At 39.3% G+C, this 27458-nt stretch overlaps 1 protein-coding gene across 1 annotated transcript; it reads right to left on the reverse strand.

Moving 5' to 3' along the window:
* Positions 1 to 25787, reverse strand: IL18RAP (interleukin 18 receptor accessory protein; the record flags this gene model as incomplete). The annotated part of the gene is made up of 10 exons (XM_080711420.1): positions 1 to 551; positions 1474 to 1647; positions 6223 to 6360; positions 7561 to 7712; positions 9786 to 9909; positions 11359 to 11424; positions 14825 to 14975; positions 24687 to 24870; positions 24956 to 25265; positions 25718 to 25787. 10 exons carry the CDS (start codon positions 25785 to 25787, stop codon positions 1 to 3), a joined length of 1920 nt encoding a protein of 639 aa, XP_080567546.1.
* Between the last annotated feature and the right edge of the window lie 1671 nt (positions 25788 to 27458).

Raw genomic sequence — 27458 nt, forward strand, 5'->3', positions numbered from 1 at the left:
CTAGTGCTCTATTAAACTTGCTGGGTGTTGGCAGAAGAAGGATCGATTTTCCATCAGCTCAGTCTCTGCTGTGTGTTGTGTCCAACAACATCTCTCCTTCCAGGGGCTGGAGACAAAGGAGTTCCAGCCAGCTCCACCATCCCTGGGCTGGGAACTCCTCCCAGGGGTTTCTGTTCCTCGGAGCCCTTTCCAGGGAAAAACAGCCCTTGAGCTAATTCTGAACTGGTTCCACACGACCCTTTTAGAGTTTCTAACAGGCATGTGGTAGCGCATTTGGGTCCAGAACCTGGAATTGGGACAAACTGATTTTAAGCCTTTCCAAGTGATCGTGGGCAAAACCCGGAGAGCTTTTTTTACAAGATGAGGCAGAGACTCCGGCTCGTGGAAGGAACAGAACTTGATTAAGATGAGTTTCAGTGTATGATCGTCCAAGGCAAGATTCACCGCCGCTTGTAGCTCAAAGACGCTGGGTCCGTTGATGTAGCTGGGACTCAAGATAAATATTCCTCTTCTGCTTTTCTTAATAATACTCACAATGTCTTCAGCATACACTGGGAACAAAGAATTTGATGATTTGTAATTGGTGGCTATTAGGTCTTGAGTCATAGCAGCCTCCAACCTCCCAGGGAGTTCCCTACTTGGGAAACTCTTAGGTAAAGAGGAAGGGAGACATGATCTATTCCTGCAACTATATCAGCTCTCTCCACTGCTAAAGATACAGCCTCATATGTAGGAACTCTAAATTTTTTTATATTGTTTTTTGTTGTTGTTGTTGTTTCCCCAGATTGTTAATATCCCTAGGAACAAAGCTCATTGGAACTAGGTAGGCTGGGCCACCCAGGGTCATGAGATGTCCCAGGATCCCTGGTAGGAGTCAGACAGAGGAGGCAAGCCAAGTCCTGGACATCCCCCTGGGTGGCTCCAGAAATCATTTCCAGAAATCAGGAGAGCCACCTGTTTGGAATGACAGGATGACATCCACTAGAGATCTAGGAAAGACATCTTTGTTCTGGTTAGCTTCCCAGGCATTCCTTTGAAACTGGCTTGTTTTTGTTTTTTAATGATGGAACCTGTGTCTGGGACACATTCTTTCTGAATTGTCGCCAAGATGATCTTATTCTTAGGAAACCTCCTGGAAGATATGTCCCAACAGAAAGACTGACAGAAATAGACAAACAAACAAAACTTAGAGCTTGCTGGACATGGTGATGCGTACCCTTAATCCCAGTTCTTGGGAAGCTTAGACAGGAGGATCTCTGGTTCAAGGACAACTTCACCAACATAGTGAGACTCTCAACAACCTAGTGAGACCCTGTTTCCAAATAAAAAGTAAAAACACCTGGGAGTGTAGCTTGGTGATAGAATTTTTCTGAGATTGATTCTCCGGTACCACAAAAACAAAACAAAACACTTAGAGCTCACATTGATCGTACTTTTTGTTCTACATTTTCCCTCTTTGGCCTGTAGACCTACCTCCTCCGGGGGCCACATCTCTTTCAAGCAAACACAAGGTATATCCATATTTGTTTTCCAAAACTTCAGGAAATAGATTCAGGGCCAAATGTTCCTCAGTCAGAGATGATGTGGTCTCACTCTCAAAGGAACTCCATTTTGCATAAGATATGAAAGCATCGAATTCCTTTTTATCTGAGAAGGATGAACAATATAAAACAATATATATATATATATATATGTGTATATATATATATACACACATAGACACAGATATATATATATATATATATATATATATATATATACATGTACATATATATATTTACTATCATGGTACACATACAGATGCCTGAAGGTAAATGAGAAATAAGATCGGGATCCTTGCAAATGGATTTAGAAAATAAAAAATAAACACCACCCACATCCATTTCAAAATCACACCGTTGAGCAGCACTGAGTACCCATCCTAAATTAATTCTAATTTATGAAGGACTCCTGTGTTCGCTGGGGGAGATCAAAGAGCTGGGGCCTTCTGTGATTAAATCGCTTGTGCTCCGAGTGCCTCAGAGCTTTCTTTGCCCCGACTCTGTTTCTGTCTCCTTAGTTACACATCAAAGAGAAATCTGCTCGGTCTAAGCGTGATAATCTCCAGCGAGCGAGGAACTGCTAACACCCGGCACAGTATGATCCATCGCAGGAGAAAACGCTGCTTAGAGCAGGGCATCCACAGCCACATGCGACATAAGGACATTTCACTGTTGAGTGGGGTATGCAAGGGTGGTCCTGAGAGATGATGGTAAAGCTGGAAAATGCCTAGCAATCCTGCGGCCATCATTAACAGCAGGGTGCAATAGACTACTAAAGGCCCGTGAAGAAGCTAGTGAAAGTGAACCTACCAGGCTGCCAGGTGCATAAAAGATAGCACATACAATTATGTATGATGCATGAGACTTTAGTACATGCAATGTCGATGCATGAGACTTTAGTACATGCAATGTCTACGGTACACAAGGCTTTATAATAATGGCACACATGATGTTACTGGCCCACGATTTACAGCACACAATTCTCAACAGTTATTTTATTTTATTCTATTTTATTGCCATGATGGGGATCAAATCCAGGGATACTCTACCACTGAACTACATCCCCAGCTTGTTAGATTTTTATATTCAGAGACAGGGCCTGGTAACCTTTCCCAGGCTCGCCTTGAACTTGTGATCTTCCTGCCTTAGCCTCCTGAGTAGCTGGGATTAGAGTTGCATGCCACCACACCAAGCTTGTGATTATTTCAGAGTATATTACTTCTGCTCAAGAAAAATTTAGTATAAAATACTATGTAGTGTTAAACCAGCAGCAGCAGCCTAGCAGAACCATGTCTTGTGATTGCATTATTTTCTCTTGTGATGGACTTAATCTCGTGTTGTTTTCTTTATCATGACCCTAGGGGCAATAGGCTACCGTGTGTGTGTGTGTGTGTGTGTGTGTGTGTGTGTGTGTGTGTGTGTGTATGTGTGTGTGTGTTATATATATATATATATATATTATATTTTATATCACATACACCAGATAGCCTATAGCTTAGGTGTGTAGTAGTCTATATAACCTAGATTCATGCAAGTATTCTATATGACGTTTGCACAGTGACAAAATTCCCTAGGGGTGCATCGCTCTGAATGTGACTCTGTCGTTTAGTGATGTGTGACTATATTTTTACTTGAATCCTCATAGGTGAAGTAAGATGATATTAACTCCCCAGCAGGCTGTTAAGTGTGATGTAAGATAGTGTGTGTGGTGTATGTGATGTTTGGTTTGTATCCATCCCCCTTCCTTCTAGAAACTTAACTTATAAATCCTGCTTTAGGATATTGTGAAGGCCTCATGTGCCCCTGTTAACTAAATTTCTACAAATGGACATTGATGATGTTATCAAACTAAATTATTAACAGGAAGAGAAAGAAACACCCCCAAAGTTAACTCACCAACCTTTGGAATGGGACACACCTGGTTCATAGTCCAGCACTTCCCAAAACTCAGGTCAGACAGTATGGTTACGAAACAGTTGGTAGCTCCAGGTGTTGGGTGGTACACCTGCTCAGTGTGGGTCTCAGGTGAGGTCTTAGTGGGCAGAAGTACCAGAAACCAGGGTTCCAAAGAGTCAAGGTCCAGGAGACTACTCTATGATGTACGCCACTTCCCAGGCGGGATGGAGGATACTTGGGGGTCACAGTTCAAATATGTAACACACCACAATAATGTCTATTTCCTTCCATCCATGGTGAAAACCTAGAACGCCATGATTTTTCCATAATCTAGAAACTAAATTTCTTTAGCAATGAAATTATAGTGGGGTGTCAGGTGACCTCCTAGGTCTTCCATATTTCTTACATTCCATGCCTCTAAATTCACAACATCTGGCATTAGCCTTCATTTTGCAGAAAAACTGAAGTTGGCCAGTAGAGGGCACTGCATTGCTGTGTTTGAAAAACACTTCAGTAGAGACTGGTGAGCTAAATAAACCATCTTTGCAAAGTAGAAAGAGAAAGGGCACATTTAAACCTTTCACTGTTTACTGACACTTCTTCATAAGCTCTAGACTCTTCAGGTAAACAACACTGTAGCAAAAGAAATATGAAGTCACCAAAGGAAAGGGTTAAGACACTGATTAGATAATTTTCCCATATTCAAAAAACTAGTAGTAGCAGTAGTAGTAGTAGTGGTAGTAGTAGTAGTAGTAGTAGTGGTATTGGGAATGAACCCAGGGACATTCTATTCTCCCTCTGAGCTACACCCCACCCCCATTTTATTTTTTATTATTGTTTCACCTATGTATTTATTCATTTATTGTGCTATCGGAGATTGAAGCCAGGAATATTCTACATATAAATATATATAAATATATAAATAATTCTACATATTCTAATATAGTTAGATTGCAAGCCCTATTTTATCTTTACAGAGGGCCACACTTTGCTGATGCTAGCTGAGAATCTACAATCCTCCTGTCTCAGCCTCCCGAGTACTGGAGCTACAGGTGTGCACCACCATGCCCAGCACATAAAGCTAATTTAGAAATAAAATACATCTCAAAAATGCTTTGGGCTTAAGGATTTCTAGAATGTATTTTCAATAAATAAACTCAAGAAAGATGTACCTGCTATATTTCTTTTGTTTAGTTGTATTGTTTTGGTTTTGTGAATGTGTGTGTGTGAGGGGGACTTTTTGTTATATTTAGTGCTGAGGATTGAACCAGGTGCCTGACACATTTCTTATCTCTTCTCCAGTGGTTTCTCAACTTCTCACTAAATTCCTAATCCAGTACGATTACAGATGTCCGAGGAATTTCCCAATAAGAGAATTCATTGTCTCCGAAATCCAACAGAAAGGGTTCTATTCTCTTCAAGTACCAAAATTATTTGTGAAAACTTCAAATAGCCTAGACTGAGAATTCCAAGACTAGAGGAAAACATACACTGTTGCTCTCAAGAAGCAAACATTAGTAAACCTTCTTATTACATCTTGGGGGTAAAATTGACAGATTCTTCATTAATAGCAATAGTACTCACATTTATTGAACTTTCTACTTTGGGGAATACATCCACTGCCCTAAAGTTCCTCATTTTACATGAAGATCACTGAAGAAATAGCTAATGAGATATCTTAAGCCAGACCACCTGGGTTCAAAGCCCAGCTCTAACATTTTGCAGGGTTCAATTTTGGGCACACCACTTCAACTTTCTCTGTTTGGCTTGTAGAACAAGTAAAATGTCTAAAACAATTAAGACGCATAGATTCCAGCCTTTAAAACAGAAAGCAATTGCTAACATGTGCTGGGTTTTTCTGTTTGCTAAGTCACCATTCTTAATGCTTAGCATGTCAAATTTGATGAGCTGTGATAACAACATCCCATTTGATCACTCAGTTCTAGTAGTATCCTATTTTATAGGTGAGTATTATGGTTAGATGTAGAATGTCCCCTGAAAGGCTCATGTGTTAGTGTTCAGAGTTGATATCATGAAGTCATGAGAGATGAAATGGATGTCCTGGGTGGTAACCTGGGGAGATAGGGTATGGTGGAAGGAGGTGAGTTCCTAGTTGTGTTATCTTGGGAGCTGTGTGTGTGTCTTTAAACCCCCTTGCTTGCTCTCTGGTTTCCAGCCTCCATGATTTGAGAGCGGAGAGCCTTCCTTCTCTCAGCTTTCTACTGCCATGGCCTGAGCTCCATAGACCTGGCCTAATGTGGACTGAAACTCTACCTCTCTAAAAGCTGAGCAAATGAATCTTCCTTCCTCTAGGTTGTGTGGTCAGTTGTTTTGGATTACAGCAATAAGATTGTTGACAAAAACAAGGAGTAATTAAAAGCATAGAGATGTTATTTGCTAGATTGCTTTAGGATGGTTGGTGAAGAGATTATTTTCCAGTCCCATTAATCCCAAAATACCATCATCCACCAGATCTCTAGTAAATGAAATGAAAAAAAAAATTTAAAAAGTTTCTCCAGCCTTTCCTGGTTTGATGCTTCTGGACTTAGAAGAAGACTTTAAAACCCCAGGGGCATGACTTTATCGCAGGGAACATCCAGGTCTTGAGTGCTTTTCTCATGCTCTCCTCTGGCCGGCAGGAGGCATCTGAAATTCTTTCCTAAGATAATTCTGAGGAAACAAAGCCAATGGACAATGATGGCCTTTTTCTGCTGTCTTGGTGTTATCATTGTCCAAGGTGGTCCTGAGGAGGGAGTCATAGGGCAGCATGTTGGGGTGACCTTACCCCCAAGCGTCTCGTCCTTGCTCAGGTAGGTTCGACAGAGCAGCACTATTTCAATCCAGTAGGTGTAGAAGAGCACACTGGCCACCAGCACGCCCACCAAGGTCATGGTGGTGCCCAGAAGGACGTACAGGAACACCACTGGGGGAAACAGGGTAGCCATAAGTGAATGCAGAGATGGCATTCTTGGGCTGGCACCTTCTCCTGCTCTGCAATCAAGGTCACTGCCATGGCTAGCATTTCTCCTAGATCTTGGAATATCTTAAATCAAATCCAATGGGACAATGCACTCTAGAAAATCCAGGAAAATGGGCAGTTTGTGATCAGGCTTGCCTTAAATAATTATTCTAGTCATTGTATTTAATTTTTTACCTATCAACTTCCACACAGCCCATTCACATTCTTCTCATTGCATGGTGTAAAATGCTTTTATATTCTAACATCCCCACTAACTTCTAAACTTCCTAATTTAAGGAATCACATAGGGCTTACCTTTGCACCCCCATAGTTCTTAACACAGAGTCCTAGAAGCGTCTATGGAGAACAGCTGCCATTAAGCATGCATCACAGGGCAGAATAAACTTAGTCTTAAACTTCACAAACATTCAAGCCTGCTGGCTCTATAGTTATCTATTAGCTGAGTTTTTTTCTATATATTAAGGCGCCACTCTAAATACTGAGTGTGGTTTAGCTCAATGAGCTGGCATCCCTGCATCCTGATATAAAGATGACAAAACTAAGGCACGGAGATGTTATTTGCCATTTTGCTTTAGATTGGTTGATGGAGAGATTATTTTCAAGTCTCACAAACCCCATAAGAGCACCAACCACAAGATTACTAGTAAATAGAATGAAAAAAAATCCAATAAATAAATGATATCATCTCTGGGTATCTTCTTAAAGAAATCTAAAAGCTATTTCTCACATGGATTTCTACTTTAGCTTTCTAAAGGGCTATGATCTGTGATATACATGTATCATTCTGAGCATTCCTTCTTTCTCTATCCATCAGATTATGAAATCACCATGTTGTCTGAAGGTCATTGAAAGAGAAGAGCAAAGACATGTAGCATGTAGGCATGCCTGGTTATGTTTGTGGAGTGAGTAAATGAGATATTGAATGGCTTTGGCATACATTAGTTAAGAGGACTGTCTCTGGACCATGCAATTTGCTAGGTGGATGGCTTTGGTAGATGTCTTAAGTGAGTCGGCACAACAAAGTGCTTAAAACTGTGTTTGGCATCTATTATCGCTATCATCAGTGTAGCTCTTCTTTAGGGAATCGCCTCCTCTCTCATATATAAGCAGATGACATATTCAGGAGCCACCTCCCTGGCTTACCTCCTTGCTTTTCCTTTAGTTGAATGGTCCGGGTGGTGTTCCCAATGGAATTCTGAGCAAAGCAAACAAACTTTTTGCTAAGATCACTCCCAATGACTTCATTCAGGAAGACGACACATTCGATGACTTCGTCTTTGAAAGTAGATTTAATACTAAGAAAGAAAGGAAAATTCCATACCCGTTCAGTAAGATAAACTGACACTCACTGGTAGTGATTGGAAGTCTTATAAGTAGCCAACAGATGGCTTTCAGAAGAACCGTGGAATCGATAATATAAAAAGAACAGGAGATGAATGGAGAGGGGGCCCATTGATTGGTTAACTCACTGGTTCTGCTAAGTACTTACACTGAGATATAATTTACTGTGGCCCTCATCTGACCTTCCTTACTCTAAGAATTTCCCTTGCGAACAAATAATAGCAATGTTTTAAGAATAATGTTAAAAGTGACTCACTTGTGCTGAGGACTTGCTCTGTATGGGGCCCTTTTCTTAGCACTGAACAGGAATCCTCTAATCTCCATTTCTCACTCCATTCCACACTGGCCCTACAAAGTGACTTTATGGGCTAAGCACGTAGATGAGCAGAGCTGTAGAAACCTGTTATTTGCTTCTATACCATGCAACCCCATCAAGAAGCTATGAGTCTTGACATTAATTCACAATCTAGAACCTCTAAAATCACCCATCTTTGATCTGTCTCTAGCAATCCTGTGTATGTGGATGATGCTTAGAGCTCTTGGATGAAAGACTTAGCATGAACTATTGTCTATTGAATACTTCCTGCCTCCCTAAGACCACAATAGGCCTATCAGATCTAGGGTACCTGCCCCTCACAGTAGCCTTGAGAAATGGAGGCTACTATCCTTGGATTGCAAATGGGGTGATGAGGCTCACGAGGGATAAGGTTCACCCTGCCACAAGATGGAAAACAGACCCAAACCCAACGGCGGGTGGCAGCAAAGCCTGCTCTCTTTGCCGCAGTCCACCTCTTTGAATGGTAATGCAATGTCAGCTAAGGTTGCGACCCAATGGTTTTCCTGATCTTAGAATCTCTCGCTGAATTTTGTTGTTCGTATCAAAATATGTCCTTTGCTTTTTATAATGATGTCCTATACTTCTCAAAATAATATTGTGTTTGTTCTTTGAAACGTTTTAAAAATTAGAAGGTGCTGCCGGGCGTGGTGGCGCGCGCTCGTAATCCCAGCATTTGGGAGGCTGAGACTGGAGGATCGCAGTTCGTGGACAGCCTCAGCTACTTAGTGAGGCCCTTTACAACTCAGTGAGACCTGGTTTCAAAATAAAGAATAAAAAATAGGGCAGGGGGTGTAGCTAGGAGGTTGAATGCTCCTGGGTTCCATCCCCAGGCCCGCAAAAAAAAAAAAAGAAAGAAAGAAAAAGAAAAAAAAAAAAAAAAGAAGGTGCTTAGTGAATAGGTTCTTAGTTTGTGTCAGATCTTGGAAAAATAAAAGGACACATCCTTTAGTGATATATCTGATTGAATGTGATTGGATCGAATCCCCTTGACCCTTCCAAAGACTGAAGGCCAGCTTTGGGAAGCACTGGATGACTCTAAAGGTCTAGAGTTTTACTTTCTATAGACCAAACTCTCTCAATAGTAAATGCTGCCCACTGATTTGGGTTTTGCAGTAAAGAAAGCAATAAACTAAGTCTACTTTTTCATAAAGGGTTTTCAAAACAGAAAACCCATCTCTGAGTCCCCTCTTCTAGGTAAAAGTGCTTTGGTTATCTTTTCTGCATATATGTATATATAATTATATAAGCTCTTGCTTAGCACACTGAATGGTCCTGGATTTGACCACCAGAACCAAAAATAAATGTTAAACAGAACCAAGTGTCTCTTAATAACAGAGATATGCTGAGATGATCATTAATAGATGAGCCTCAGAGTATACTAAGATAGCTCTGACATCACTAGAATATATAATATGGGACCACTGTTGTAGCTAGCTCATACATTGACCAAAATGTTATGTAATAGTTCATTCTATGGCCCCCATCAGAAACTGGGTGGCCTCTAGGTTCTTAAGTCTATATATTTTGCATTTCTATATTTTTATTTTCACCACTAGTGGGTGCTGCTGGCTGCTTAACTAAATATTATCAACTCTGCATGCATAATTTTAGCAATTTGTAAAGGTGAAGCAATCTAGTCTGGGTCTAGATTGCAAAAACTAAAAGTTTGCTAGGGTTTTTTCTTCTTTACCTTTTCATTTCAGATATTGGGACTTCCCACTCCCGATCAGTGTCTTTGACGTACCACTTTATCACAGGACTAAAGTGTCTTTCAAAGCCAAATTGCACTTTGCAGTGTAGAGCCAAAGGCTTTCCTGAGAATGAAGAGGTCAGAGAAAACAGGAAGGAAGTGTGTGAGAATACTTTGTCTCATGAGGGGAGGAAGATGTGGCCAAGTAGACCATTTCCTAATGCAGCCAGGTTTGCAGATGAAACCAGTTTACCAGAAAAGACGGAACATCAGCAGGATCCTGTCTGTTACGACTGTGCTAACCTTCAAGTTAAGAACATTCACACTAGCTTCCATATTATTTTTAAAATGAACAATATGAATGTGAAAAATATTTTTAAATGATATGGAAGCTATTGTGAATGTTTTTTAACATGAAGATGATTAGCACAATCATAACAGGAAGGGTCCTGATTTGGTCTGACAAACACACACACACACACACACACAAGGAAATGAGTTTCATTGAGAAGCCTGTTCTCCCACACCACTGGGAAAGTATGAGGAACAAGGAACATTTCTTCACTGACCAATATTTACATATTAAGTAAAATTAATGAGGTTCCTGTAGCTTGAAAAATAAAATATGTACATCCTCAGCTTTTTTTTTTTTTTAATAAACAATGTGCCTGAAGGGGTCGGCACCTATGTTATTAGACTACCCTCTCTTTACACACATTTTCCAAAACAATATCCAGATATGCTCTGCTTCAAACAGTATTTAACCATAAAATGGCTAAGGACTCCATTGGAAAACTCATCTTTGCATCTGAATGTTTTTCTTATCAGTAATATTTTAACATCTACCCATAAGGTACATAATTTGACTGTTAATTTTGAATTAATTCTCTCCACCTTTCTTGCATTTTTATAATGTTTCTCCACATTGTCCTTGCTAATCTGATTTTCAGAATACTCTGCTACTGCCACCTACTGATTTTATTTCATAATACCTATTTTCAGATTTCTATAATAAATCTTATATGAGCATTGAAGAGAACATTCATTTCATTGAAAAAAACCCCAGAATTTGGTGTTAAATACATCAGTTCTTGTTTGGTTTTGTGGAAAAACATAAATGTTATTGAACTAATGAAATAAAAGACCATAAGAAATTCAATTATCCCTATACCCAAAAAAGATACTATTTTGAAATACATCTGAGCAGAGGTTATAGTATTATTCCACTACCATTCTCTCAAAGACCAGACCAAACCAAACACCATATTCATAAGAGTTAATGGCTCTCAAGTTGTTAAATGAAAATAACCAATATATATAGCCATCTCTTCCTGGGAAGAATCAAAAATCTATTGATTATGTCCAAAGGACCAGCCACCTGTCCAGTTTTCGTTAATGTCTATTGGAAGGTCTGAAGGTGGAGTCCTAGATAGATTTATTAACTGTCCAGGATCACAAAACTACTAAGTGCTGAGTCAAGACTCACATCCCAATTCTCCTTGCCTTCTATCATGCGTAAGCCTGCTTCTTGGAGCACAGAATTAGGCAAGGATGGTAATACAGCCCAGCTTACCAAGTTCCACTTCCAGGGTGTCCCTGGCTGGATCCAGAATATCTGGTTTGAACGTAGTGTCTTTCACTAAAAAAGGAGGAGGAGGAGGAGGAGGAGGAGGAGGAGGAGGAGGAGGAGGAGGAGGAGGAGGAGGAGGAGGAGAAGAAAATAAAAATTGTGATATGCATTAGAAAATCTGCAGGCTTGCTTGCTAAAGATTTGGTGCCCACAGGTCAACACCTTGATTTGACCTTGATATTTTGGCAATCCCTCTTTAAGTGGAATCCCTACTCTCTAAGTCTAGGCGTTCCAGTTTCCATGTGGAAAACTTGCCCCTGAAATGACCGTGACATTAGATTGTGGGTGCCAGCAGAGCAGTGGTTTTGGATGAACCCAAACTACTCTCCTTCCACACCAGTCCTGCTACCCATTGCAGATTTAAGCCCCCACATTTACCTTCTACTACAATATTTTTTTGGTGCCAACTGTAAGTCATTTGGAGGAAGAGCCTACCCGAGAAACTCTATGTCAAGCAGATCTGAGTCCAATGCACCATCCTTAACTAATAAAATACTACAAAATGAAGGAGCATTGAGTCTTTAATTAGTCATTTTATCATTTGACCTCCTGCCACAAACTTTCAAGTGCGCCCCTAATGTCCATCTTCCTCCTGAAAGTGCCCTGACTCCTGGGAAGGGAAAGTCATGTTCCTTGTTCTCAGTGCTATTCACTCTTGCCTCTCCCAGACCTTCCTCCTCGTTTATGCTATCTCTCTTTTTTAAGTTTAATATCTCTCTCCCTCTCCCTTTCTCTTTCTTATCACCATCATTGGCATTTATCCATTCTTAATCTGTTTTTTTTTTCTTGGTGCTTTGTTGGAATACATCTTAAAGGGTTACAAAATCGTAGATTACTTGCACTCATCTTTCATTTAGCCCTTCCCCAGCTCCCACCCCGTTCCCTCCCCCTCCTTCCTTCCCATGTTTGACTTACTGATTGACACTTAAATACTTATGAGCGTGTGTCATGCACATGCAGTTCTTTGGCTTTTGTTCTCATGTATAACTTAACAAATCTCACACCTATATTCCTATCTCGAACATCTCCAAATGTTTTTGTTTAGCTGCCTGTGTCATCATGATTTAGATGACCAAAGTTAAACGCATTTAACACTTAACATTCTTCTCAGACTTTCTCCTTCTTCCATCTTTCATTCTTATTCAGTAGTGTCATTTACCAACTTATCCTAGTCAGAAAGCTAAAACACTCTTTTTCTGCTATCTTCTACATAAAATATGAGATCATGGATTGATTCACAGACTGAATAGGTCACAGTGGTTGATTAATGTATTCAGCCACTTTGATCACCTCTGTAAAGTCTGTTCAAATAGCAGTCAGTAGCACCTTTTAAGAACATAAAATCAAACCTGGAGCTTTCCCACTTGTGCTCAACCTCATTCGGTCACAGTAAATCCACCCAGTTGCCCAACTCGAAGCCTGGCTCTCATTCTGTCTCTTCTTTTTCTTTTTTTCCATTCCCAATCACAATATTTAGGAGATATGCCTCCTAAATATTTCTGGAGTCCACCCACTTCTCTCGATTCCCACTGCCACTCCACTCTTAACTCTCTGAATTCTTGCTGTCAGAAATCCATTTTTTACACCACAGACATAGTGACCTATTTTGAATATAAAGTCTGTTTATAATATTTTACCACTTATAGCCTTCAGTGATTCCCCAGGCTTCCTTACATGAAACTCCAAACTATTAGAACAGTCTAAGATCAGTCCTGCTTCCAGGTCTTTCCCCCCGCAATGATGTTTGTCTTCCCGAAGTGCACCACACCCTCTTCCATCTCCTTGACATCAACTCCCTGTGCCTCTGCTGCAGCCTGAAGTGATATCTCTCCCACTTTCGCTGGGCTCATTTGTCCCCATGGCTCAGGTCTTACTTGACGTGGCTTACCTAGATTTGGGTCTGGTGGATTTCTCATATATCCCCTGATCCTCCTTCTCCCACTATACTGTACTGTGGTTTCCTGCTCTCTGTCTGTCTGTCCTACAAAACACTAAATTCTCAAAGGCCAGAGAAAGTACTCTGGTACCTATTCTTACATACTTAACTCCATGTCTGACATACATTAGAAATCCAATAGATATTTCTATGGGAATTAATGATGCAAGCATAAAAAACGAGGAAGACATGATTGATGGCAGAGAAGGTCTGACTGGGATAGATGCAGGAGATGTTGTAAATATTTTTTGGGGGGGGGAGAGAGAAAAGTAGATTCTGTCACTGAGAATTTAGGAGGGGACAGAACTCCTGAGTGAAAGAACATATACACATCACTTGGAGGAGAAAGTAGTAGATGTGGGGGCATCAAATTCTAACTTCTCTGCCAAGGAGTGATCTGATACAACAGGAAAGTGGAAATTTAAAGTGGTAGCAGGTGGAGGTCTGGGGAGAAGATAGGATTGTTTAACCAGGCATCAGTGTGCACCATGTGCCTTCTACCTTGCAGGAAAAGTAGAGAAGCGAACACTGACTAGTGACTTCACTAAGAGCTGAGTTTAGCTCTAGAGCTCTTGGGTTTGAAGCATTAGTGATCAGCGTTGTTACGTTTAGATCCTGTAGACTGTGTTTCATTAATTACAATTGACACTTTTCGGTGTTGATATTAGTTGATCTGGTAAGAATGATTCAAGGGAAAAGGTGGGGCTAAAACCGGTGAGCCACAGAAGAAGAAATTCAATAGCTCAATAAACACAGGACAAGACATTTAGCTTCACTATTATTCAGAGAAGTATAAATTAACATGAAGTATTATTTGGAAAGAAGAAAAATATGTTCACTGCTAATTGGGGTAGAAATTATCAAAAATGGTATTTTTATATAATACTATATGTTTATGACATAAAACACATTATTTTATATCACTAAATATATTTTACTAATATATGCATATATTGGGTAGAAAAAGCATAAAAGTATGACTGTGAAGAATAAGAACTGCAATATTGTGAAGACACTGGAGCAGGAAGGACCTGACAGGGGATGAGGGTATAAACCTCAAGTTGTAACTACTGCGCTTTGTTTCTTTAAAGAAAAATAGTTTAAAACATGTGAAAAAATGTTAACACATGAAAGCTGCGATAGCTGCATGATGCCACTTATTACTTCTGTATGTGAAATTTATATAAAATATTGAATATGTCTTAAAATTCATTTCAAAAGCAAGCCAGAGGGAAATAAATGGGCAACCCAACTTGTGCCATCTTAAAAATGGCCAAGAGCTAAGCAGACATTGGGGATGGGAGCCAGGTTGGTGAGAACGTCGATGTTCTCTTATACTCAAGGCCTTAACAAGTGTATATCCATCCCTCTCTCTTTTTTCATAAAAGTAAAAAATTACTAGGCCAAACAAAATTATTTGACTTCATCAAGTAGAGTTCATATTTCAAGTCTTGAGACAAAAATCTGACTTACCAATGGTCCTCACTTGAACAACGGCTCTGACTGTCCACCAACTTGTGTTATCTGACTGTGTGTAATCACATACATACGTGCCTTGGTGATAGTCATAAATTTCATCCACTAGAATTGTATTGCTCTTTTCCTTGGAGAGGAGTTTTCCATTCTAAGGCAAAAAAAAATGTGGAAAAAATGCTTTGTTTTAAGGAGATAATTTTTATTCATACTAATTGCACCTACGGAGAAACTTCATAAATTTGAACCAGGGAGGAGCATGGTGTGTCTGAGATAAGGGCATACCACAAGCTATGAAGGGACTATGTTTTAAAAAAATGTTGTGAGATTCTGATGTGAAAAATGGCTATATAGCAAAGTTTTATAGAAAAAGCATTATGTGTAGAGATGCAGAAATAAAACTTGACTAGTTTACAAAGAGATAATGACCCTATATTTCCTAGAGAATATTCTAAAAAAATCTCAATGGTGTAAGGAATAATATTTAAATTATTTTTAAAAAGTAGTGTGTTTATGTAAATAAATTGTTATATATTTTCTGTGAATGCAGGTAATATATACAGTTTATGGCCAGGTGTAGTGGAACATGTTTGTGATCCCAGCACTTAGAAGGTAAAGTCAGGAGGATTGAAGATTCAAGGCTAGCCTCAGCAATGTAACAAGACCCTCAGTAACTTAGTGAGACATTATTTCTTTAAAAATAAAATGTTCTGGGGTTTATTTTGGAGGTAAAATGCCCCTGGATTTAGTCTCCAGTATCTAAATAAGTAAGTAAATAGAGTTTCATCTTTAAATAAGCCTGGCTCTAATAAAATATTAAATTTTATTTTATTTTTTGTGGTACTGGGGATTAAACCCAGGGGCATTCTACCTCCAGCTACAACTCCAGCATTATTTTATTCTTTATTTTGAAACAGGGTCTCACTGAATTGCTAAGGCTGCCCTCATACCTGCAATCCTTCTGTCTCAGCCTCCCAAGTACTGAAATTAAGGCATGTGCCACTACAATTGACTTAAAATAGTAAATTTTAAACTAAAGATATGACTGAAGACTGAGAAACAATTATTTGGCTCTTAGTAGATCCAAATTCAAATAAAAGTTTAGAGACAATTATACCCATCTCTTCCTACTTAGAATCTATCAGTGAACCGCTTTTCTTTTAGGATAAAGGTTAAAATTCTTCATCATCTGATCTGGTCTCATTTATTTCTCCTCCTCCTCTGCTGACCTGCCATCTCCTACAGAACCATGTCCTTTCCCAATTCCTGCATATAAACAGCTGCCGTCATTGTTTCCTGTTGCAAAGGCTGCTGTTCTATCTTCATCTCCAAACCTGCAGGTGGCCCTCTGAAGCACTAAATCATGGAATGCTTACCAGGAGAATTATTAGTTACATATTTTCAGAGCAGTGAACACAGACCACCATGTTTGCCTATGTGCCCCTTGTAGTAAGTATATGATTAGTTCTGTATTTGTTGATAGCAGCCTTTGTGCCTCAACGTCTGGCCAGTCCTAGGCACACTGAGATGAGTACGTGCAGGTTCCTTGTCTGAGTCAGCTCTCAGTCTATGAATGTGGCCCCTGAGTACTGAACCGTTCCACTGCACCATGCACAAAGCACATGGCATGCTTGTGTGGTTTGCCTCAGAGCAAACGGAGCCTGGATGCTTCTTCAGTCTATGCAGAGCCTCAGGGAATGTGTGGGATCAATCATTTGGAGGTAAATGTCATTTTAGGAGCATTTGGAGCAGAGCATGTATGTGAGCAACAGGACCAAGATGAGATGAGACGGACTGATGGACTACAACTGTGGATGCCTTTGGTCTTTGTTTCTCTACTATATAGCAAGTGGACAGCAATTGTAAGCTTGTTGTGAACAATGTGTGAGTAGAATAACATACAATTAAAAGAAAGTTATTCAAGCAGAAGAACCACATGATCAGACATTTAAAAAAATCAATAACAATAAGTTATAGAAACTTTTGAAAATGTAAGCCAAGACTGTTATAATTACCTTTCTATCACCAAGGGCTAGGGTACAGTAAGGGTTCAAGAAATATTTGTGGACTGATTGAATATCACTGTACCAATAATCTTGCCATGCCTGATTTCTGTGTATGATAATGTTTCTATGCCACACTGCTTCCCAATTTCCAAACGAGAGTATTGGGAGCATGTGTTTTATGATCAGAGTTAAAAGAAGATTGATAAACAATAAAATAATACAATGATAAGAATCTGTTATCTCTATACATTATAAAATTCATTCTCACATAGGGCTTCCCAAAGGATTGTCTAACTTAATTTGCTTTGATTATATATCTACCATCTTATAAATAAGAGAATCAAGGTTCTGGAGTTTAAGTAAAAGCGAAAGAGAGGCTGGTAAGTGAGAGAAACAAAATAAACCCCAAATTTTCTAACTCTGAGTTTCTTGTCTGATTGAGGAATTTCCCTTCCACTTTGCTCACTGCCTGGAAGAAGCAGGGATTCCCCCACTCCATGGCTCTGGTGTGGTTTCTGTGGCCCAAGAAAAAAAATTTCAGTAGGTTGGCAAGAAGTTTATGAAGAGAGTTCGACTGACCAGAGAAGTCAGCTACCAATAGAAATTTAAAAAAAAAAAAAGGGCAAGAGCTAAGGACAGATGAAGCTAAGTATCAGGTAACCTCAAATACCAAAAGCACTTTCAAAGCAAGGTTAAGAGCATGGGAGAAAAGTTAGAGGCAAAAATGTAGACAACACAGTAATGACATGTTGTCATTTTAATGAAAGTATAGAACAAATCACATGAGAAGAAAATGTGACACTTAGATTTCAGCTGAGCTACTGAAGAGGGTGGATAATGGCAAAGAAGGGGTAATTTTTATTTATTTAAAAAAGTACATCTTAGTGTGAATCATTAAGAACTGTAGGAGATAGAAATCAAAGAAAATAATTTAGAAAAGAGAGATTTATGCCAAGAATGATGGAAAACCCATCAAATAATAGAATCACAATGTTCCTAACAGGAAAGACAAAGGCTGAGGCAGCTACACAGGGAATTCTTTGTTTGGTTCAGGTGTGGAACAGTCACATACAAATACTGAGGCATAACCCTGGTGTGAACCTGTATAGATAGTGTCAAAAATTTCTAAAAGTCTTGAGACATGAAAGAAAAAGGAAGTGCAAGGACTGATAAAGATGGCAATGGAGTAAGAATCTAAGGTGAGCATGCCTTTAACTCATCTTGGGAAGTTCGAGTCAAGCTGCAATCCACAACCCAGACTATCATTTTTTGGAGTTGGAAACCAAGTAAGAGAGAAACTTAAGGATATTTATAAGGACACTTTTAAACATCAAGACTGGAAAGAGAAAGAGGAGGAGGAGGAGGAGGAGGACGAGGACGAGGAGGACGAGGAGGACGAGGACGAGGACGAGGACGAGGAGGACGAGGAGGAGGAGAAAGAATAGAAAGTGATGATGATGGTGGTGGTGGTGGTGGTGGTTCTGAAGCAACACAAGACAAAAGATAAGAACAATAACTTGTACCTCTGAACTGCAAGAACTTTTTGAAATTTCTGTAATTTCGTATGTAATCTCGCATATGCAGCTACCTGAGATTTACTTCATAGGCAGTGAATATACCAGACACAGAATTATGTATCTCCAGGGTGGGAGGAGGGAACTGGCCAATGACACCAGAGAGAAGACAGTGCCTATTTGCATCACTCCATTTTTTTTCCTACCTGCCTAGATTAACTGCACCTGAGTTATTGGGCGGAGGAACCAGGAAGATCTACCAAGAACTGAGGCTGAACCAACAGCATGAACCTCCAGACACTAATGACAGGGCAATTTCAGTGGACAATCAGAGCTTCCCAGCACCCCGCACACAGAAATTTAGATATGCCCAGGACATAAACTGTACTGCACTGCAGTACAGGTCCCATTCTTCAACACCTGCAATCTATCAATGCTGCCATTGTGGTAGGCAGAAAGAGTCCTGGAGTATCTGCAACTCAGTGCTGGAAATCAGTGGCAGAACAACAGGGAAGGTGATAAAGTACACAGACCCACAGACCACAGAGGCAGTATTGGAGGGTGATAAAACACTCAGAGGAAAGCTGTAACTACATGTAAAGCTGAGACCATAATTTACTTGTAAGACACATTGAGGTAAGTATTTACCTCCAGAATAAGATACATAAAGGGAGAGTAGTTAGACATAGAAATGCCACAGAGGGAGAGAGAGGGAGAGAGAGAAAGAGAGAGAAAGAGAGAAATAGAGAGAAAACCACAAAATGCAACAAAGATACAAAATTTAAAAACCTGAAAACATGAGAAAGAAGAATAGCAAGGAAACAATAAGCTCCCACAACCCCACAACAACAGAACTCATCAACTCAGAGTTGCAGAGACAAGAGAATTCAGAACATTCATTGATATGACTCACAATTTTAGAAATGAGATCAGAAAAACTCTAAAAGATATATATCATAATAAAAAGAAACTGATATCCTTAATAAAAGTTCTGAAAGTAATGAAGTATGCAATTATAAAACAAAAACTTCAATACAAATCATTAATAGATTACCATGTAGAAAACAGAATGCACAGTTCATAATATAGATAAACAACTTGAAAGAACAAACTAAACATCCAAGAGACTTGCGATAACTTTAATTAAAAGGGCACATCTAAGAGTAATAAGCATATAAGAGGATCTAAAAATAGAAACTAAAGGAATCAAAAATCTCTTCAGAAAAATATCAAAGAACTTACCAAATATAGAAAATGATACACAGGTACAGAAAGCATTTAGATTCCAAATCAGATAAGAGCAAAGAAAAGGATCAGCACACCACATAATAATCAAATTAGCTAATATAGAAGCAAAAGAGAGACTCTTAAATACAATGAAAGTAAAGACTTCTAATCAGCTATAAAGTTATATCATTAGCAGAAATAAATGCAAAATCATTAACATGGGTTACAAATTCTACTCTATGAGCACAAACTGAGTATTCATATATAGGCTTGCTTGCAATTATTGTGAAAAAAAAATTGTTTGTCTGCAAATACAATAGGGCTATCCCAAAGCAAAAATAGTTGTAGGCTGCATCAATCTCCTGTTCAGAACAAGGATAGAAATAGCCCCTCTGCTTTCAGCATTGCTTAGATGGCAAGTGAATCATTATACTGAACAGGCGTTAGGAAGCTATCCAGTATTGTAGGAAATTCTGACCATGGGAGCAGTTTAATGGGTCAAAGTATCAACCTTGAATTAGTTTTTATTTTTATTATTTATTTATCTATTTATTTTTGCAGGTCTGGAGATAGAACCCAGGGGCATTCGACCTCCAAGCTATACCCCCTGCCCTGTTTTTTTATTATTATTTTTTATTTTGAAACCGGGTATCACTGAGTTGCAGAGGGCCTCACTAAGTAGCCGAGGCTGTCCGTGAACCACGATCCTCCAGTCTCAGCCTCCCGAATGCTGGGATTACAAGCGTGCGCCACCACGCCTGGCCCATTTTTTATTTATTTATTTATTTATTTATTTATTTATTTATTTATTTGGTGGTACTGGGGTTCCTGGAAGCCCTTCTACCTCCAGGCTAGGGCTACATGCCCAGACCTATTTTTATACTTTTTTATTTGGAAGCAGGGTCTCTTAAGTCAGCCCGGCTGGCTTCAAACCTGTGCGATCCTTCTGTTTCCACCTCCCAAGCGTGGGGATTACAAGTGTGTGCCACCACGCCTGGCTCATTTTTATTTTTAAACAAATATAAATTATCTACTTCTTCCCTACTTATAAATTAACCTTTGGGTCTGAGCATGCTCACCAAATCTCCTTGGAATTAAGCTGTCACTGAATGCTAGTTATTCTGAGACAGATGCCAGTTTCCATGAGAAATAAGCTTAAAGGAACTGAGAAAGAGAAGTGGGTCTACGTATAAAACCTCATGGAGCACAGGGCTCAGAAATGACTTAACAACCACATCAGCCCTGTGGCGAGTGAATTTGGCATATGACTGAGATTGTCCTAAACCACCTATGGAAACAGTATTCAGGCATGTCTTACTAAGTCTAGTAAGTATTCAGTATAAGTATTCAGGCATAAGTCTTACTAAGTCTAGCACCAAAGCCTTGGTGCTAGAGGCCATTCCAGAAAGGCTTCTCTCACTGCCTTTTCATATAATATGTGTTGTGTCAGAGATTTTTTTTTTTAAGCTGGAGGTAAAAAAAAAAATGCTATCTTCTTGAATGTAACTACCGTTTACTTAAGGAGTCTCCTTATACCAAAGTCATTATTTCATTATATTTATAGGAAAACATAGATAAAATGTTCTTAGAATAAATGAAAGCTAACTTACTTTGATTCTGACTTATCAGTCATTAAGCCATTAAGACCCTCCAAGCACGGTGGTCCAGCCAGGCCCTTTATATGTCCTAGAGCCTTCTCCAGGCTGGGAGGTGAATGCTGTTGGTCGTTGCTGGTGGAATGAAGATCTAGCCCTGTCTAATGCTAAGAGCTAAGCAGTGGCCCCATGAAAACTCAGTTTCTACATAAGGCCCAATCAATGACAGCCTGCAACCCTTCCTGAGCAGAGACAACTGCAGAGCCCAGCCAGCGCCTTCATCTGACCAGAGTCCAGCCAGTGGTCTCACCAGATATGGAGCACAGTTAGCATTTCCCTGCAGCCTCAGAGCACAGGGAGTGGCTCAGCCCTACTAGAGAATACAGCTCCAAGGTCTGCTCGTCTGGAGTTGTTACCAGTAGCCGGTCCAGAATCCCAAGATAGACCAACAGCAAAGGTCTGTCACCATCAAAGAAAACTTACAATGGCTGGAAGCAGTTGCCCTTTCTTCAAATGTGCAGCGACCAACTCAAGGACACACAGATTACTATGCTAAAGGAAATTAAAGTCTTAACAGTGGACTTTGAAGAAATGATGACCTATACCGTGACTCACAAAGGATTCAGAGTAATTCTCTTTAAGAAGTTCAGGCTGGGTGTGGTGGTGTGTGCCTGTAATCTCAATACTTGGGAGACTGAGACAGGAAGATCACATGTTCTATGAGGCCAGCCTCCACCATTTAGCAAGACTCTGAGCAACTTTGCCAGATCCCATTTCAAAATAAAAACTTGGGCTGGCTAGGGGTATGGCCCGTAGTAGAATGACCCTGGGTTCAATCCCCAGTACCAAAAGTTTAAAAAAAAAAAAATATATATATATATATATATATACACACACACACACAAAGAGAAAACACATTAAATTTCAAATATAATTCATGAGCAAAATTAGAAGTTATAAAAATGAATTAAAACTATTCACCAATAAAATACAAAAAAACTATTTTAAAATCCAAAAAGAAATAAAGAATATAAGTATCACTAAAAAAACAATAAAAATCTTAAACAGCAACATTAGTCAAGCAGAGAAAATAATGGCAGAACTCAAAGACCAGGACATTTGAAATTATTTAGTAGGAGAGCAAAAATTAAATGAGGAAGACTTATGAGAATTATGGAAACTCATCAAGATAACCAACCTTTGCTACAAAGTTTTCAGAAAGAGAAGAAAGAAAAGGCTCACAAAAGTTTAATTTGGAGAAATAATGGCTAAAAATTCCCCAAATCTGGGGGAAGACGACATTAAGACACAGGAAGCTCAGAGATCTTCAGTCAAATTCTACCCAGAAAGAATTTCTTTAGACACATAATAATCAAATTATCCTAAGCAGAAGACAGGGAAAGATCATAAAAGCAGCAAGAGATGAAATGTGCATTCAAGAGAGAACCAGTACGGCTATCAGCAGAATTCTCAGCAGAAACCCTGTAGGTCAGGAGAGTGAGGTGACATATTCAAAGTGCTAAGGAAAAAAAGGCCAACTCAGAATAATTAGCCTAGAAAAGCCATCCTTCAGAAAGAAAGGAGAAATCATAACTTTCCCAGAAAAAAAAAAAAATCTAAGTGAGTTCCTTGCCATCAGGTCTACTTTATAGTTACTGCTAAAGAGAGTTCTTTAAACTGAAATGAAAGGCTGCTAACAAATGACAAAAAATATCACTGTTAAAAATCTCAAAGGTGCACGTAATACATAGTCATAGAAAGCTCTAGTACTACAAAAATGATATCTTAAGCAATTTTATCCTTATTATCAGAGTTAAAACACAAAACTATTAAAAGTAACTTCAGCTACAATAAGTAAAGGAATATAAGTTTTTTAAGATGTAGATTTTGACATCAAAATTATAAAATATGGGAGGGAGACAGTGAATTTATGGTGTTTATATCTGATTAAATTTGTCATTAGCTTAAAATTCACCTGACAAAGGAAAAACAAAATAAAATTTTATGTAATACTTAGAATAATCACAAAATTAAAACATACAGTAGTTACACAAAATTTAGGGAAGAAGGGGGTATTTAAAGCATACCACCACAGAAAACCAAAAAACACAAAGGAAGACAGAAATAGGGAAAAAGGAAACAAAAAAAATCTATGTAACAACCAGAAAAAAATTAATTTCAAAGTGGCAGGTATAATAATGATCTTAAATGTAAATAAATTCTTCGTTGAAAAAAGCCAATGGCTTGATGGCCTAAAAACAAGGAGCTCAAGTGAGATTGAAGTCTATTTTCTCTAGTGGAATTATAACTACCCCACTCTCTTTTGGTTTCCATTTTGGATGAAATTACTATTTCCTTTTCTTCACTTCTAGTCTCTGTGTGTTCTTACCAGAAGTTGAAAACAAACTGGTTAGATCTTAAAACGTATCAAAATTCTAGTGTCATTTTTCACATAGTGATAAACAATCCTTAACTAGAAAAAAAAAAAAACAATTTTTTGTGGTACTAGAGATTGAACTCAGGGGCATTCTACCTCTGAGTTACACCCTCACCCATATTTTACTCTTTTTATGTTGAAACAGAATCTCAATAAGTTGCCAATTAAAGTGACAATTAAAAACAATATTTTATATCACAAGCATATATATTATAAAATCACATTTAAATTTTTCCATAATTTCTAAAACAAGGTATTGCTCTTCAAAGAGTTATTGCAAATATGGAAGGCTAACTTAGATTCTATTCCCATATTTCACCACTATGGGATCAGCTGAGATGGAAGTCTGTTAAATGAAATGCATAAGCAGCATCTATATACCTGCTAGCACTTGGGAAAAACACAATAAAACACAACAAATATGTTATATGTTTTCACTGTGGAAGTTTCCCCACATGTGAATACTCATAATCAATTGCCATAATAAAATTTGCCCTTGTTTTCTTTTTCTCTTAGCATGGTACTCCCTCCCTGGCATCTCACCTGTGAAAGACACCTGTCACCCAAGCCCATTCTGTCTTTGTCCTAAATGAGCTCCTTGAAGTATCCTTTTTGGAAAATATTCCAGTTTCCTGTTTTTTTTTTTTTTTTGGTTTTTTTTTTTTTACATATCCCTCAAGACTTCTTTGTAGGGTGTTCTTTTCCCCCTTGGAAGTGCATGCTTCTTCTCAAAGACAGCAAAATTAACTAGCCTGCCCTTGTGTGTTGGTGGATGTCAGTAGGTTTATGTCTTACCCCTATATTTAATATACTTAAATATTAAAAATCTCTCTGGAATTTATCTAAAGGATTTAACTCTAATAATCCCAGGATCAGGATCTTCTGTAGCTAGGAGCAAGGCTGTTTTAGAATGTCAGGTCTTTTGAACTGGCACCGGACCAGCCTTTGGGTAGCTTTAAACCTCAGATTCTCAAGCCCACTTGAGAATTATAGAGTACCATTTTGTAGTTTTTCTAAAATGCTTATAGAGGTATTACCATAAACATAGCGCTCTGACATCGATGTCACAAAATTTACTTTTACCTGGTACCAGGTCACCTCTGTACTTTCTGCCTCATTTTGGCAGCTGAGACTGGGGCAATAAATGGAGTCGATGCTACCAAGAAGTAGGTATTGTTTATGTGGCGCCGAGTTCCAGCAGGATGCATTTGTCTGAGGCTTAACTTCCAAGACCATCTTGAAACAACAGGCCACATCCTGGGGGCTCCTAGGAGATTAACAACATCCTGTGAACATAAGAAAATAGGGAATCTGAAAATATTTTCTAATAGAAATGCATTTTTTGGACATACCTAATACGGGGTCTACAGATATACGATCCAGAATTATTCATCCCTGGGGTCAAAAAGCGAAGCATGCCCTTTTCCTGACTGGCATGAGGATAGCTCTCAGTAATTTCCTGTAAAGGATTTCCATTCGGAGGCTGTAAGTACCACTGGACATCAGCTAAGTCCTCGCTACCACTGCAGGGAAGGTACTCGGGTGAGATTTGACTTTTTCGGGCCAAGGAGGATTTCTGAAGTTCTTGTAGGTCACAAAATAAGACAAATTCCTCTTCACTCCCTATGGAATATGTCCAGAGGAGTTTTTTGGTAGAACAACCTGAAAAAAATCATAATAAACAAAGCAATGCAATAACACATTAGAAGATGGAACTCTTACTTATATAACCAAGGATTTAGTCCCCTTGTGTGTCTATATTCTTCACTAGACCCATCCTGTTCATCTTCTAATTCCCTTCTTGTAGGCTGCAATATTGCTAGGACTGAGGCTTCCTGTCAACGACAGCTGGACCACCATTCACCCTTCCTCACCTCTCCCGCAGAACACCCAGCTGTGCTACCTGGCTTCCCCATCAGAGCTTGATATCAGCTGAGAGCCATCCACCCCAATCATCTTCCCCATACTGTCCACCACAATCATCTTCCCCCTACTAGTAGGAAGTAAGTTCTGTGTATAAGCATCTCACACGCTGCCAATTCATCAGATCATCTGTCACTTTAGACTTTCACCACAAGACTCGCAGTATTAGCAGGAAAAGTTAAAACCCCTACCCGAAACGTCAAATCCTGTAATGCTCTCTCCTGCGACAAGCCAGAGAAAGGTCCAGCCCCAATAGAGCATTGTCCGCTCTTGTTCCTCTCATCCCTTCAGCCACGTTGTTCTGCCACCAGAGATGTCAAGCTCTTCCCTGAGGAGCCTCTGTGTTTCTGAAATGGGAAATGGAGAAATTCAAACCAGTGATCAAACTGCAAGTCACACAGGAAGCTTTGTCAGGGCAGGTTGACACCCAAAGGCGCCCTTGTGCTTGTGGTCTTGGTCAGTAAGTTCAGTGGTGAGAAAAGGGCTCTTCCTGTGTGTCACTGATAGCACATCACAGGAGGAAGGACCCCCCAAGCCCAGAATCCTTGGATCCATGAAGCATACTGTCTATTCTTTTTTACCACCTGGAATTCTCTTTTCTTTTCATGTTTCTCGCATAGTGTGTATGTTTCCATGAGTAATTTAGGAGGAGCTGAGTCTATGCTCTCTTGAAAAGATGACTCATGTTGTAGAAAAACTGATTTAGGGAACATTACAGATAGAGCTCCTTTGTATAAAATCTGAGAACAAGCCAAGCATGGTGCCTCCTGCTTGTCATCCCAGTACTTGAGAAGCTGAGACAGGAGGATTGCAGGTTCATGGCCAGCATTAGCAACTTAACGAGGCCATCCACAACTTAGTGAGATCCCATTTCAAAAATAAAACATAAAATAAGGCTGAGGGTGTAGTTCAGAGATAGAATGCTGCTGAGTTTGATTCCCCAGTAACACACACACATACACACACACACACACACACACACACACTCACATACACACACACAAGATCAGCTGTGCTGAACAAACTGCCAGTTTGTAATAACTGGTAGAGAAATAGAAATAGAAGCACTGTCGCCAGTTTCATCATGACCCTCTCAGATACAAAAGGGGTAGCAGGTCCTCTCAAAAGCTGGACTGTGTCCATGGTGTGTTTATGCCTTTGATGAAAAGTTGGGTGTGGGAACTTACAAACCACTTATAAAAGATGAGAAATTAGGAGAGAGCGTGGGTAATATTTGATTATTACTTCATTGTTTTGTAGATGGTACTGGAGATTAAACCCAGCAACATTCTTCTCTCTGAGCTAAACCTCCAGTCCTTTTTATTTTTGAAATTGGGTCTTGCCACATTGCTGTGTTACTTAGACTGTCCTTGAACCTGAGATCCTCCTGTCTCAGCCTTCTAAGTCCTGGGATTATAGGCCACCACCACCATGCCTGGCCCCGAATTTTGTTTTGAGCAGAAAATAGAAGTATTTTGCCAAAGAACAGTTTTCTATGTCTCATAGGGCTCTGAACTATTATCATTAACGTGAAAATAGCCTATGTCTGGCTCTTGAGTGTATAGTAATAAGGCAAGTTCCCTAAACTTAGGCTAACAATTCCTCTTGAAACACTTCCATTGTATCTTAGATTCTTTGAGGGAGAGCAGGAAACAAATGACACATTTTCTGTCCTCAAGGATCTATCACAGCATGAAGAACACAGCTAAAGAAACAATTATTCTGACACATGTTAAAATGGCAAGAAAGACTTCAATCAACAACATTGCAGCCGGGCATGATGGTGAACCCTTGTAGGCTGAGACAGGAGGATCACAGTTTCATGGCCAGGCTCAGCTACTTAGTGAAGCTCTCCAACTTAGTGAGACCCTATTTCAAAATAAAGAAAAATAAATTGAGCTTGGAGTGTAGCTAGGAAGTAGAGTGTCCCTG

Source organism: Muscardinus avellanarius, assembly GCF_963383645.1.
Source record: "Muscardinus avellanarius genome assembly, chromosome: 15".
In the NCBI taxonomy this organism is placed as follows: domain Eukaryota; kingdom Metazoa; phylum Chordata; class Mammalia; order Rodentia; family Gliridae; genus Muscardinus; species Muscardinus avellanarius.